Source organism: Giraffa tippelskirchi, chromosome 2, assembly GCF_054371585.1.
Source record: "Giraffa tippelskirchi isolate mGirTip1 chromosome 2, T2T-mGirTip1v1.2.pri, whole genome shotgun sequence".
Taxonomy (NCBI): Eukaryota; Metazoa; Chordata; class Mammalia; order Artiodactyla; family Giraffidae; genus Giraffa; species Giraffa tippelskirchi.
The window spans coordinates 5,585,714-5,601,706 of NC_137276.1; the positions used below are offsets into that span (position 1 = coordinate 5,585,714).

Genomic DNA, 15,993 nt, shown 5'->3' on the forward strand with positions numbered 1-15,993 from the left:
CAACAGACAGGAGAGAGATAGATCGCCACTCTTCTCTTCCACCCAATTTTTAGCATTTTAATAAGTGATTCACAAGACAAAGAGCAGCTGAATCACAAAAGTCAATTAGCATTAAATGAATTTAAGATCCACGTTTAAGAGACATACTCAACATCATGGAGTACATGTTTGTCACGGGGACTCAAAGGGTGACTAGAGACCCAGAAGGTTTCTGGGCAGCTACGTTATTACAGTAAATTAACAAGTAGGCCCGGCATCCCAAGGACCCATGCTCCAGGGCAGTGAGAAGTCAGACAGGGGTCATTAAAAATAGTCATTAGAATGGTGAGCAATTCAAATGAACATCTCTGGATGCACTTACAGTGAAAACAGCTCGCAAATTATGTAATCTGTCTATGTCTTTAGGCAATCCTGAACTTGACCAGCGAACCAGGTAATTTTCACTTGGAAAAAAAGGAAATAAAAGCAAATTAATTTTCCAAACAGAACAGGGAACCAAATGTACATCCTCAGTGACTTGTAATTAATATCACAGAGGTCCATTATGCAGACAACGGTAAGGGTTCAGAAACATCAACCCCATCAAATGGAGCAGCTCTGCCATTGACGTACAAGTAATTTCCATACAGCATAGTACTCAAGGTCTGCCCGTACAAAATCCCTGAGGTTTGCAGTGTGGATGTCCAGGATTATAACTGCGAAGGACCTATCCACAAATGGCATTTCATAGTTTTTATTATATTTTTAACAATTTTTTTAAAATTAATTTCCAATGCTGTGTTAGTTTCAGGTGTAAAGCACAGTGACTCAGTTATACACATATATATTCTTTTTCAGATTCTCTTCCATTATAGTTTATTATAAGACACTGAATATAGTTCCCTGTGCTGTACAGTAGATCCTTGTTGACTTTATACAGAGTAGTGTGTGTATATATGTTAAAAGTTTTTTTATTAAAAGCATACTTCTTCATTTGGAATGACTACAGTCTCAAATCCACTATTTATTCATTTATAGTACAAAGTAAAACTTCATGATGATTTCCGAGCCTGCCATAAGCCAAACATAACCTAAAAATATATATTAAATCCTAAGACAAGAAGAAAAAAAAGTCTTTATCGGAAGTGGCAATGATATTTGTTCTGTTTTCCACCATATACTAAATTCTTAAATTTTCAATAATATGAGTGAAGATTCTAGAGCTTTATACACACACACACACACACACACACACACACACACACTTACTTCACACACAGTCCAAACCATAATTTTTCCATCTGGACAAAGAGAAAGTTACACCAAGGAACAAAAACAAGAACTAGGAAAGACAGCAGATGAGACATGAGAAATGACAGAGACTGGATTTACAATATTTTATTCAACACATATTCACTTGACAGCCTTTATGCAGCAGGCACAGTTCTAGACACTGTATCCCATCCAATCACCTTGGAGAAATAACAGCAGATCAAAGGTCCAGAAATGGCATTCACAGAGAACCAAAGCTCGAAAAGGCAACATTAAGATAAGAGCAATCCTGGAGCGGGGGAGGGGCCCACAAACAAAGCATCACAAAGACAACACAGGAAGTGTGACTTCAGTCTTTGGTCATGCAGTTGCCAGGTTGCGAAAACATTACAAGACTCCAACTCTACAATCAAATATCCCCGTCCTTGCTGGAAAGCTGATCCTGGCCCAGACTCCAGCTGCCTGGTGAAAGTCTGGCCAGCTGATCACCCTGAGGACTCCCCGCAAGAGCGAGACTTTGGGGTGGTTCTGAGGCCATGTTCCCAGCAGTGACCAAAGAGGAAAGACAGGGTCTCGTCACTGACCTGATAAACTTGGACTCCACAGGGTCGTACAGAGACATGAGCACCTCGGCATCTTCTCCTATTTTACACACCACGTTTTTGAGGTTGACAAACAAGGCCAGAGAAGGGGTGGCGGCAAACTTGGCTTGTCTGTTAATGTCTATGTTCTGCTTCTGAGACTGTCAGTGGAAATAAAACAAGAAAACAGAAAGGTGACATGCGCGACACTCATGGCTAACGCTTGCTTTGTTCATCCCCTACAGAACAGAAAACCAAGCCAAATCAGTCGCAGTAACACAGCAAAGCCCTTCATGCAGCGTCTTCCTTGATGTTGTCAACACGTGCACAAGCCCAGCTGAAAAGAATATGCCCAGGGCGACGATCCCAGTACCGTGAGAAGTTATACTGAGTATTTACTTCAGATACAAAACGTTTAGGGACCAATCAATCAATCAGAATGGAGATTACATGTGCAGTTGCTTATTCAATTTTTGACTCTCCCATCAGATCAAACCCTCTGAGGACATCTCTGTGTTATTCATCATTATGGCCTCAGCACCTGACACACCATAGATGTTCAGCAGTTGCTGAATGAATGGATGATTCAATCAGCCAACTGAGTTCGGAGTATTGACAACATGCAAGTTACCATTAACGGCCACGGGAGATGAAAAAGATCAGTACAATGCATGTTCCCTGCCCTCATCAAGCTTAGACTCATCCCTCTCCTACTCCTATCAAAAAGGAAATGCAGAATGGAATACTGTTGCCCATGAGTTAAGACCACAAAGTCAGTGTCATTAAAATCCTGTTCCCCCTCAAGGGATGAAAAGCCTTCAGGTCATCCGCAGCATGTTTTGATGCTGGGCTCCATTCCATCCATCACTGGCTGAAATACATGCAGAAGCTGGGCCTTTTCACAATCCTGATGTTTTACTGGTCATATTTTACTAATGTTGTAAATTGTTACTGTGAAAATGTACCCTGCGTGTAAATGGCATATTACAGAGAGCTGAACTTACTTTTTCTTCTTGCAATCTTTCTTCCACTTGTTTGGAAGCTACTTCATGAGCTCTGAAAAGACTAATCGTGCTAGTTAGTTCTGGATCCAGAATGTTCCCATCTTCATCTCTCACCACCAAGTCCAAATCGAGGATTCTAGAACAAGAAGAATTCAGAACTTCACCAACAAACTTCAGTCCTAGCAACTGAGCAAGATGAAATCAAAAGTCAGGGTCACTCTCACAGTATCAGGAAACACAGTTCTGTGAAGTCACTGTCATTTTAACTTTCTTTGTACGCCCTTGGAATTAAAAAAAAAAAATTACTCAAATTTTACTTTCATTGCCGTAGTGACTTTTACTTACGGATCTAGAAAGCCCAAATGAAATGTATATCACTAATTACTACGTGAACAGTATGGACAGTTCAGCACACACACATACTATGCACATACTGGGTGTGTGTGTGTATAAATTTGTGGGTATGTATACACAGTCACATGCATACCCATATGCCTAAATATATACAGCTGGAGGTTGGGGAGAGGTGGGAGGGAGGAAAAGCTGGAGCAGAGGCACACTCACCACTCTCTCTGGTAGGTTCCATGGCACTTCTTTCCTTCTACCTAGAGTCAGTTCTAATCCCTTAATTAGCCTATCAGAAGATTTTCAATAAAGACATTCTATTGTTTCAACATGGAACATATGGAAGTCATCCACAGCAATGTTAAGAAACTTTCTGGCCAGATGGCTAAATGTAGTAGCCAACCTAAAACACAGGTAGCATCTGGCTAATAAATCTGTCCATCCTATATGTGGAAATGTTTTTTGGCAACAGTCTCTCCGTTTACCGTTAGGTGGTTTCTACCACGATTTTATTTAAAGAATAAACAAAGGCGACTATATAAAGTAAGTAACCAAGAGTTTTACTAACAGTGGTGTGTTCTGGTTTTCTTTTAATAAGACATGAGGATCTTAACCACAGATGCCTGTTACTTTGCCTTTGGGACTTTTCTTTTTATTAAAAGTCTATTGTTATTGTTCAGTCGCTAAGTCGTGTCTGACTCTTTGCAACCACATGGACTGCAGTGTACCAGGCTTCTCTGTCCTTCACTATCTCCCAGAGTTTCCCCAAACTCATGTCCATCGAGTTGATGATGCCATCCAACCATCTCATCCTCTGTCACTCCCTTCTCCTCCTGCCCTCAATCTCTCCCAGCATCAGGGTCTTTTCCAATGAGTCGGCTCTTCACATCAGGTGGCCAAAGTACTGGAGCTTCAGCTTCAGCATCAGTCCTTCCAGTAAACATTTAGAGTTGATTTCCTTTAGGATAGACTGGTTTGATCTCCTTGCTGTCCAGGGGACTCAAGAGTCTTCTCCAGAGCCACAGCTCAAAGGCATCAGCTCTTCAGTGCTCAGTCTTCTTTATGGTCCAACTCTTGGCAGCAAATTTTTTATTTTTTTAACCATAAGACAAAAGAAAACATCTTTTGAAATAAAGATAAATTCAATCAGGGAATGTCTTTTAACGGTTGCAAGTCGAAGAGTTGACAAACTGACTTTGCAAATAAGCCTCCACTTAGACAAACTAATCCCCTACTTCTCCTCTCTGAAGGTCACACACCTTAAAGCTCTGTGTGAATGAGTCTGAAAACACGTCAAGCAGGTTTAGTTTTGTGAGTTGTGCTGGATCACTGCACTATATTTATGTACGGTAGATATGAGTTCCTTGGACAAAAATCTGTCTTGTTAAGAACTGCATTTCCTATCCAAGTAGTAAATCACGTTTGGAAATACTTCCTTTCCTAACTAGATTATTCCATGATATAATGTATTTTGGTAGCTTCCCACAGCCAAATTAAGCAGGTGGTTTCTGGACATAAGTTCAAAACATGATACTCCAACAGAAAATAAAATCAAAGCTACAGAAGTTTAGTTTTCAAGCAGGTGGTCTTGAAATGAGTTTCACTGCAACAACATCTAATATCCTATACCCAGAAGTCTCTGGCTTTCTTGGGGTGGGGGGGGGGGTGCGGAAACCTTCTCCTGTAGTTAATCCAAACACTACATGTTACTGATAATGTAGCTTTTAGAAACCTTTCACACTTGCAAGTCTGAATCACCAGACAGCAGAATTGTTATAATTCTGATTATACAAAATGCTTCTTAAGTTTTTCCAGGGCTTCCTTGGGCTGAATGGCTCAGGGCGAAGCTGTGCTATTTTCTGAGCTTTATATTCTAACATGTAAAATGAGGGGGTTGAACTGAACCACTAGTTCCCCAATCTGCTGGCCATCACAGTCCAAGTCTATTTTTACAGACAGGGATTTCCAGTCAGCATTCCAGACGTGAGAAATCAGGATCTTAAGGAGTGGGTCCCAGCATTCTGTATTTTGAAAGTTTTCCAAGTGACTCTGATATAGACCAGCATCTGGGGACCTTGTGACCACATACTTTTTAAGGCTTCTTGCAGCTCTGGCATATGAACAAATAGTTATCCAGTAGGAAAGGGCATAGCCTCCTTCTGGTTACAGAACCTGGAAGACCTGAGATGACTGTGCAGCAGAAAAGTGTGCCAACACTAGAACACATACCTCGATGGGTGGGTGAGCACACCACTGCTAAAGGCATCCAAGCAGAGCTGGGCGGTGCCCTGCTGTAAGAGGGAACTTTTGCATGAGACCTACTCCGGTAGAACAATTATATGATCTTTATATCAGAAGTACAAATTTAGGGGGCGGTTATTTTTTTTTTCCCAAAAGGTCTCACAAAACTACTAAGCCAAAGAACTAGTGCAGAAAATCTTACACACAAAGAAAAATCATCTTCCCAATAAAACATACTCAGCTGTTCAGACAGCAGGGATGTTCTCAGAGTGACATGGTAAGAGGCCAGTGACCTGGACACAGCATAAACGTGTGTGCCACCTCAAGTGGGAGGCTCCTTATAAACTAGGCTCACATCTCCTCCAATGTCTTCTTTTGGAGTTCTATCTGATTTTATTACCAGTTTTCATTCGAATCCATTGGGGAGTGAGACCATTCTGCTTTTGTGTCTTGGCCACACATCGCCCGATCCTAAACATGGCGAGGAGCAAATTCAACCGTACACAGGATGGCAGAGAAAAGTAAAAGAGACTTGCTGGCTTTATTTTTGTTTGCCAAATCTGGTGTCCCCACACTGGGGACAAGTTTTAAGGTGCTCTTTGAGGTCTCTTCCAACTTTCAGAACGTAGGATTCCACAGAAGGAATCTTGATGCCTGTTACTACACAAAGTACCCTCATGTCTGGACTCAAAGTCAAATGCCATCAGCGGAAAGGAAAATTCCCTGTTGGGGGAATCATTGTGATGGGGACAGGTTACTCCATCTTCTGGAAGAGAGTATGTTTCAACAATGACTCAGAAAACTCCGGATCCGATAGAAAACACTTCATCCTTTTAAGAAAGAAAACTGTGCCATTATATTGATGTTAGAAATTTTGTTTATCGTAAGATTCAGGATTTTAGTCTCCTAAAGGCTTATGGTGATGCCATTATATTGGTTAATGTAAGCATGAAATCATCTTTCGAACAAACAAACCTGTTTCCGTAATCAATTTTGGCAGTGACCTTCTTCTTCAACTCCTTGAGCTCATCCTGCGGCAGAGTTCCAGAAAGAATCTGCGACCGCCACTCGATAAGGTCGTAGATCATGTGTCGAACACTCCGGAACATCTCCCTGTTATCTTGCTAGATGAGGGAGAAAAAACAACTGTTAAGTTCTTGATTTAAAAGAGGATTGTGGTTGTTGTTTATGTCGGATTAATGGGGTTTTTAGCATGGAACTGAATGCATTAGATGGAATTTGGTGCCCATCACACATGAAAAGATTACAAGGATTAAAAACAATGGACGATCTTCCATACTCAGGCCAGCACTCCAGAGTATGTAGCCCTGTGTCCAAAGTGGACCAGGGCAGGGTCTGCACTGGGAGCCCCAAACCAGCCCGTGAACTTCCAGTCTCTGGACCAGGAATGGGCAACCCTTGAAGCTCCCTGAGGAGGTGCCCAGTCTACAGATCTTGCTTAAGGAATCTTCAGAATGCCCTTTGCCCCGATGCTTGTCAGCACTGAGAAACTCAGCCCCGAGCCCTGGCAGTCAGCTGACTACAGGAGGACGCGGCCCTAGGCTGTGGTGCATTCTGAGCATGCAGAGAGGCTTCTGCAAGAGGCACTGTCTGGATCTACAAGCTCTTGGTGCGTTTACACCAAAGGGAAACGCACATGAGAGGCAAACTTCACACCTACTTCTTCTCACTTTCTACATATTTCGAGGGGTTTGATGGTACAAAGAAAAACAACAGTTTTGCAACAGCATGAGAACAATTCATCAAGAAAATGAAGGGTTAACCAAGTGAAAATGAACCCAGAGGTTCTTTCCAAGAACAGAAATCTAGGTGAAATCCAACTATTTAGATTTATAAATAGTTTTAGATTTATAAATCTAAATTTATAAAACTAAATCTATAAATAGATTTAGATTTATCTAAATCTGACATTCAGATAAAATTCTAAATGTCAGGGTGCCAAAAAAAAAAATATAAATGTGGTCATTGCTACCTTGTAAAATAATGTCTTCTCTGCATTGCTGAACTTCACACCTCTACTCTTTATAACATTTGACCTTCTTTCTAGGAATTTCTAGGATCCCCTCCACTCACTCAGCCTATCACGCCCTAACAGATTATTTTCCATCCTATGAGTTCTCCTTGTTAGTATCATCCTAATCTTAAATTCTTATTTGTTTATTTAGTTATTGGCCATGCCATGTGGCTTGTAATATCTTAGTTCCCTGACCAGGGATTGAACCTGGGCCCTAGCAGTGAAAGCACCAAATCCTAATTACTGAACCACCAAGAAATCCGATAATCTTGACTTCTTAAATGAAAACTGAAAAATCAAAATGAATGGTTTATTCTCAAATTATGTCTGTTTCCCTCACCAATTCTCCCTGTCTAGTTTCATAAAGCATTACCAAATAACTAAAATCCTTAATATTTTCCTAAACTTGTCTATTGCCACAGAGCAGAGGGAAACAGAATATATAAAAATATTATAAGCAACAAAAATACATGCGCATATATATAATAAGCATATTCCTTTGGCTTTGCACAAATCTAACCGTGTAAATCCCTAAGAGGCAAAGGTAGATTTTTTTTAAAAAAGGAAACCAGGTGATGGTTAGGAGTGTCTATTACGGAGCTTTATGACTAAAATCGTGTCCACTAACATATCAGTCAGCATCAACTCCTGTTTGTTTTGCCATATTTTTGTCTAAAAATTGCTAACATGAAATATCGACTCCAAAATTGCTCAGATTTACACAAAATATTCATGGTTAACTTTACGCCTCTAGGTTTTTGAGAACATTTGATGAACAATTACTGCAACTGCTTATTACTGTGTATTTATAGGAAACCACTGTATAATCAAAAGCAATGAGGCTGCCCAGGGAGCAGCTGTGGGACTGAGAAGTCTTCTGTGTTCCCCAGAAACTGACGCATGGCCTTCCCTCCAGCGTCCAAGCTTTGCGCTGACAATGTTAGCAGATGAGAAATCAACACCTTTAAGAGGAATACAGACCTAACAAAAGGTTATCTTCTGCAAATGTGAATTTATGTGCAAAGAAATGCCCCAGGGGGGACACAAAATGGAAGGTGTCAGGGCCCCAACCCTGCAGCATTAATAAGGCTTCTTCCACAATCCAGAGAATGGGGTATCTCACATGAAGCCAGAATGGAAACCATCTCCCTCCCTCTAAACAGACACGCTGAGACCTAGAAGACTATGTCACTTTCCTCAAATGGCAAGAGGCATTATCTACAGGCAAACAGTGGCGGATAGCCATCACTCTCTACTGCATCCATGAAGATGCACCTGCGACAGTTTAAAAGCAGATTTTCATTTTCACGATAGACATATAAACTTAGAGGCAACTCCGGCTCCGGTGGCCTCAGTCGGTATTCCCAAGTCTAAAAGCAGCCCAGTTCCCTTTTCAGTACAAGGAAAAGTGAAACCCACGGCCCCTTCCTCGCCAGCCACGTCACAGCAGTCAGCAGGGCTGCACCTGACACAAAGCCGGTGGAAGGGTCGCGGGCCCTGAGGGTGGCCAGACTAAGGGCGCAAGGTTGCCGAGCAAGACTCACTCCCACAAGTTCTGCTTCTGAGGGTCCCAGAAAAAGGAAAACTAATCCTTTGGCTCAGCAGGGTTCAAAAAAGACCATTCTCTATTGCTAAGCTCTGATTCAAAATCCCATCTTCAAACCTGGAGTGTATTACACAGAGTGAAGTAAGTCAGAAAGACAAGTATCGTATATTAACGCATGCATATGGAATCTAGGGGCTTCCCAGGTTGGTGCTAGTGGTTAAAGAACCCGCCTGCCGATTCTGGAGACTTAAGAGACGTGGGATCGATCCCTGGGTTGGGAAGATCCCCAGAAGGAGGACATGGCAACCCACTCCAGTATTCTTGCCTGGAGAATCCCATGGACAGAGGAGCCTGGCGGACTACAGTCCACGGGGTCGCACAGACTCAAGACACTGAAGCAACAGCACGCATAGAATCTGGAAAGATGGTACCAATGAATCTATCCGCAGGGCAACAGTGAAGACACAGACATACAAACAGAACTGTGGACACGGGAGAGGGGAGGGAAGGGGAAGGGGAGAGGGGGACGAATAAAGAGAATAGCACGGAAACATATACGTCACCACACGTGAAATAGATGGCCAGTGGGAACGTGCTGTGGGACGCGAGGAGCTCAACTCAGTGCTCAGGGACAACCTAGTGGGTTAGGATGGGGTGGGCGATGGGAGGGGGCGCTCCAGGGGCGAGGGCGCATGTGTGATACCCATGGCTGATTCACGCTGAGGTATGGCAGAGGCCAAAAAAATACTGTAAAGCAATCATCCTCCCATTAAAAAAAAACCCACAACAGTCCCGACTTCTCACCACGTAGAGCTGCCTCCAGATGGTAGACCACTCTCGCAGGGTCGTGGTGACCTCCTGTATGAGCGGGAGGTCGCCTGGGATGACTGTTTCATGTTGCCTGGGAGGAAAGGAAAGGGCAGAGACAGTCATGGCTTCATTAAACAGAAGGGCACCTTGCCAATTTCACACGCAGGTCATAGCGCGCAATATGGAAGCCAATGGAGAGAAAACATACAAACAAGACTGAGCCCATGTAGGCCCACGTATGGAGATCATACGTCTCTAAGAACGACAAGTAATTTCTGTACAGAGCCCGAGAACGTTCATACATTATCCTCCATGGAAGCCGTCTACCTCACACGTCAAGGTAAGATGAAGGAGGCAAATAATATCCCATCAGGATGTCAAGGTCTGAGAAGTGGAATGTGTATTCATAATATGTGTACCCATCTATTTTATAGATGCCATAAATTACCACCAATCTGTGTGGCATTAAAATGCAGGCTCGGGATAAGGTGATTTTTTTTTTTTACATTTTCATCCTGCCTAAAACTCACTCTGTGATGATACACAAAGCAGTTATCCTTGGCAAAATATGGGCGAGGTAACAGCTTTCCGGTGTCCACGGGTGCCCTGATCCCCAGTCCTGATCATCCTCTTTCCCTTGTCTCTCCACCCCAGGAGGCTAACCCTTGCCTTATTCTTAACTCCTGATCTGTTTGTGCACTGCTTGTTATCCAAGGAACCGCTGTTTTCCAGTTACCCGCTCTGGGTCAGGCGCTGCACTAAGCAGGACTCCTAATATCTGGGACTGCGTCAGAGACGGAATTTGGTGGCTTGTGAAGTAAGACCACCTGGGCCCAGAGGCCCCGAACAGACAAGGCTCCCAACAACATGGAATGTCCAGGGGGCACTGAAATAGGTCCCCGAGGCCCAGACCTATGGGCAGGACCCTGACTGTAGCTCGCAATGGAGGTTCAGGGCTGCAATGACTCAATGCTGGTTTGGTGGGGGGGTCCCCAAGGAAGAAACACAAGTGTTCCTGGGAGAGGGCCAGTCCCTCCAGAGAGGTCTGGCCATGTGCACCCACGGGAGCAGCAGGGGCCGGGAAGGGGTATGTGGGAGACCACCCCTCACAGGAGTGCTTTTAAGAATTAGCCTTTGACGGGACATCGTCAGCGTCCCTCACAGGACGTGACTGTTTCCCAGTGAGGATGTTGATGAAAGTGCGGTTCACTGCACTCTGATGTCATCCTTATGAAGCCCCTCCACTCACAGCGCGAGGACATTCGTCAGCGGCTGAGCTGCCTTCATCTCACAGAGCTGGAGTTCCGTGTGGGGTCCACTGGGCTCTTCCCTCTGGCCAGGAGGGACCTGAAGCTCAATGAGACTTCCGTTTCCCACGTGGAGAGGACCTCACTTCACCCACTGCGTCCTGATCTCCGCTCTGGATCCTTCTTACCTTCCTTCCTTAACTGGTCTGATCCATCTCTTGGACTAACTGTCAATTGGTTCTTAGTCTTAACCCAGTGTCTGCCTGTCCTTCTGTCTGGTGAGGTGTGACTCGACTTATTGAGAATCAACACAATCTCTTGTGACCTTTTCTATTACTCTTCCTAATTACATTTTACATACACTCATCTATATACATCAAAGTGCACTTAAAAAACTTATTTCTATATAGCCCAGCATCCACACTGATCCTGATACAAACTGATGTAAAATACATGAAAAAAATATTTTATTCAACTATTTCCCCAGTAGGGTGAAAAGTTTCAAAACTTTCCTCATTTTACCTTCCTCTGAAATTTCACCTACAAAACAATTTCTCAGTAGAAAAAAGGACCCTCTTACAGGTCATCACACTGATGCCTCTAAATTATTTGCCTCGTTTTAATGATGCACCATGGAACCTCAGAGCCCGATCTAATCCTTCTCGTATGTTAAAAGTACACTGCTTGGAAAAGCAATTTCGCAATCAGCCGCAGAGATGTCATTATGCAGTAATCATATGATTAGTAATTTTATCATTTACATATTTAATGGAGTGCGAAGATGTAGCAGAGACAAAAAAGGAAAACATTTTACTGCTCCTTCCTCCAAGTTCACACCTGGCTATTCATTTGCCATTCCCGCCTAATGGGTTCCTGTTCTACAAATGTCCTTTTAATGATCTTATACATCAGTTTTATGACCTCTAAGAAACATACATCACAATTAGGCAAAACATAAATTCATACATGCCCCAACTGAACAACTGTTGCTTCACTCTCCGCTGAATTTGTATCACATCCTGCAAAGTCTTCCAGAAAAATGGATTCAGGGCTGGGGGGCTGTGCAGCCTTTGCTAGATGGGCTGGCTAACAGACGGAAAAGCAGGAAGCTTTCCAAATCCACATGGGGTTCTAGGACGTTGACTATGGTTCCAGTGCTGACTAAAGACTCCCTAAAGGCTCAAAGCCATGTTGTAGACAGCTCTAGATCAGAAGTCCCCCCCCCAAACTCCTGTCACCCTGGATCAAAAGCACCCACTGTCCAACCCCCAAAGTTGCCCTGCGAAAAGCAGCAAGTCAAATGCAATCACTGCACGACTTCATTTAAACATCAAGACCAGACTCACCCTTTTCCTTCAACTATGGCTTCTTTAAGATGGATATACGAAGCAGGAAATATACCCTTTGGGAGAAAAAGAGACAGGAGATTGTAGCATTGATATGAACACTGACAGCCAATCAAACAGCTGTCCCCCCAGAAAAGGTGGAGGTGGGGATGACTGGATCACTATTAAACCTGTAAGCCTTTATGCTAAGTCACAGCACGTCACAGAAAACAATGTGTGAAAGACGGCAACTGAATTCGCTTGTGTTTCAAAAAGGCTGCAGAAGTCTTAGAAGAAAACAGATGTACACTCTGCTTGCAAAGGAAAAATCCCGTGGGGACTTCCAGTTTTCTTCTCCGTAGGTCACATCTTGTTTCTACTGCAGACACAGGCAGATCAAAAGTCAACTGATGCCTAAAAACAATTTCTGATGATGGCCTCTGACAGCTCTTCCTTTCAGAATACTAAAACTGTCATCAGAAAGTGAGTTTACACAGTTAATCATCACATATGCACTGACTACTTACCTGACCCGCAGAGACTTTCTCATCAATCTCCAAACAGACAGGGCCGTCCAATAAAATACAGAAATAAGGTACGTTTCACCCAACCTGCCTGGCTCCAGTGGGGGGACATCAGTTGATGTGAAGATGGTATTTGATCAGCACACAAGGCCCAACAGACAATTCTGAGGGGGCGGCGCCTCAGGAGGACTGTCAGTCCCAGGCACCGTACGTGAAGGGCCAGGAGCTTCCCCAAGAGTTCTGGACCTGCTTCCTGAGCAAGCACATCTCCCCTCCTGGAAGGAAGGAGAGGTGAGCACCTGGAGGGCAAGGGCGGGGCACCGGGCCCAGGGGTCTCGGGCCGCACGGGGGTCTCAGGCAGCACGAGGCAAACAGGGCTGCAGCTTCCTGAGATGTCATGCACGCAGCAGAAAGTCAATCAGCAGGAACAGTCCCCCGCTATGAAAACAGGAGCTTCTGACTGGGTTTCCCAGGCTTCTGGCCCAAAAGAATCAACACAGGAGATCCAGAAACCATGCGACTCATTCTGCTTGGAAAGGGAGTGGGCACTACTGGTGCCTGCTCCTCCTATCTACCAGGAAAGTGGCTGCACTTCATGTAAAAAAGAATTATCACAGAGAGGGAAGGAGTCAGACAGAAAGACGGAGGATAGGCAACAAAGAGGAGTAGGCGGACCTGCTGCGGGGACACCTCCGGATGAGGATGGGCCCCGGGTGCACATTTAATGTCAGTAGCTGAGCACTGGTTGGGGGGGTGGGGTACATAAAGAAACGAGTCTCGTCCGTGCCCACGTCCATAGGTAGAGACATCCTGCGGTTTCAATAAAGCTTCTCTGGACAATCATGGGGTCACAGAAGGGACAGTGAAAAAATGAGGTTGGTCACACCTGGAGGCTTGAAATGAGCAACTTCTTCAGCTGGGGTGATCAGGACTGGCCAGATCTACAGCTCATTTGTGAATACCGGTAAGAGGATGCTTGCAGAACACAGGGTCAGGGTGACCAGGAGTCAAGTCCCCTCTCTCCCACTGCCTGAACTGGGTGGGCCAACACAAAATCACAGCATCTTTAAGATGTCAGTTTCCTCAACTGCTAATGAAGGTTTTAGATGGAACAAAAAACATGCCCCTTCCCAGCTCTGTAAGCTACAAAGTCAAGTCTCTCCGTTGCAGGGCAAGAAGGACGAGGGCTCACGGAGGCACTAGGGAACTAGGAGGCATCCCCAGTTGGGGAACATGGTGAAGAAAGTGAAAGTGAAGTCGCTCAGTCGCAACCAACTCTTTGCAACCCCATGGACTGTAGCCTACCAGGCTCCTCCATCCATGGAATTTTCCAAGCAAGAGTACCGGAGTGGATTGCCATTACCTCCTCTAGGGGATCTTCCCAATCCAGGGATTGAACCAGGGTCTCCCGCATTGTAGGCAAATGCTTTTACCATCTGAGCCACCAGGGAAGTGGTACCTGACACCAAATACCAAGTAAGCATCAAAAAATGAACCACTTCCCTGGGGCACACCTAACATGTGAAGTTGCAGCTTTGTCATGGGTGGATGGGGGAGTCCATGAGGCTAAGGTCGTTAATAAAGTTCTCAAGTGTGGCTTTCTCAGATGAAACTGAGGTTTTCATCTGCAAGTAAACATTCTTCTTATTTTTTTAAAATTAAAGTGTAGTTGATTTACAATGCTGTGCTTATTTCTGCTACACAGCAAAGTGACTCAGTAATATATAGATATATTCTTTTTCATATTCTTTTCCATTATGATTTGTCACGGGATATTGAATACGGTTCCCCATGCTATACAGTAGGACCTTGTAGTTTATCCACCCTATATGGAACAGTTCACATCTGCTAATCCCAAATTATGGAAGCGAGAATCAGAGTGAAAACAGAACTTTCTCTGGAGAGAGCTATTCCCCCAGCCACCAGGTTGGCATTCCTCTCATTCAGACCTCAAGACTCCAGGTCATCGGACATGAGAGACTCATGGCCCGGTCTGAGCTCGGCAGCATCAGGATGGAGCTCCTGGCTACAATCTGCAGAGCTGGCTCGGCAGGTTACCCTATTAGCATCTCTCACATCAGGACAGACTGCCAGAGAGCTCAGCCTGGACACCTCTGAAGTGACAGCGACCAGAGGATGGCCTGCTCTCACTTGTCCAGCACAGACTGGTTGCAGAGAGTCTGAGGAAAAAACAGAGCAAGAAGGCCCTGTGCTTGGACAGCTGGCCTTCAACACCCTTAGTCACAGGCTCAGGACCACAGGAGGAGCCAGTCCAATAAGGAGATAATGAGAGGCCAAGTTAAGAAACAAAAGTAAAAGGAACCATCTGTCAAGCATAATTAGATTTTATAAGGTAACGTGGACAGCCTAACCACGGCTTAGAGTGAAACGGAACAGCCATCATTAGGTTCTGTGAAGCTAAGAATGGAAAAGCCACAACAGAACCACACACGGGAGTGTCCACAGCAATGATCGCGGTGTAATTGCACATCTTCACCCCAGAAATTCAAACAACCACGCATGCAAACTGTCCAGGAGGCAGAACCTCTTTCTTCTGCCAGCTGACATAAGTGGTATAAATATCATTACAAGCAAGAAGGGAAGAAGCCGGCCTGAGTGCTGCAGATCGGCTAATTTATCATTAAGGATAACACAAGACTGAAAATCTGAGTGGTAGTCTACCCAGATCATTCTCTTACACAACCTGTACTTCAACAGGATGCAGAATTTTACCAGGAAAAGAAGGTCCCAGCTCTCATGACAACAAGTCAACCACCCCACACAGCCCAGCCATTCACTCACAGACATGAAATGACAATTTCTACACACATGTGTGGCTCAGAAAACCATTTGGGGGAGGGTGGGATGAATTAGGAGTTTGAGATTAACATATATACACTGCTTATATAAAATAGATAACCAACAAGCAATACTTGTTCCCACCAAGAACAGTATGGAACTCTATATTCTGTAATAACCTATAATGGAAAAGAATCTATGAAAGAATAGAAATACATATATGTGTGTATAACTGAATCACGTTGCTGTATACCAGAAATGAGCCAACATTGTAAATCAGCTATA

The 15,993-nt window shown here is 44.1% G+C and overlaps 1 protein-coding gene across 3 annotated transcripts in view; it reads right to left on the minus strand.

The window, feature by feature from the left end:
• DOCK1 (dedicator of cytokinesis 1) overlaps positions 1-15,993 on the minus strand; it is a 556,115-nt gene that overhangs the window by 475,097 nt on the left and 65,025 nt on the right. For all 3 annotated transcript variants that reach the window (XM_081533032.1, XM_081533022.1, XM_081533018.1), the window contains exons 4-9: positions 12,407-12,462; positions 9,808-9,904; positions 6,398-6,546; positions 2,837-2,972; positions 1,836-1,993; positions 362-443 (exon numbers count right to left, since the gene is read on the minus strand). In XM_081533032.1, coding sequence (XP_081389158.1) covers positions 362-443; positions 1,836-1,993; positions 2,837-2,972; positions 6,398-6,546; positions 9,808-9,904; positions 12,407-12,462 — 678 coding nt within the window. The remainder of the gene's footprint in view (positions 1-361; positions 444-1,835; positions 1,994-2,836; positions 2,973-6,397; positions 6,547-9,807; positions 9,905-12,406; positions 12,463-15,993) is intronic.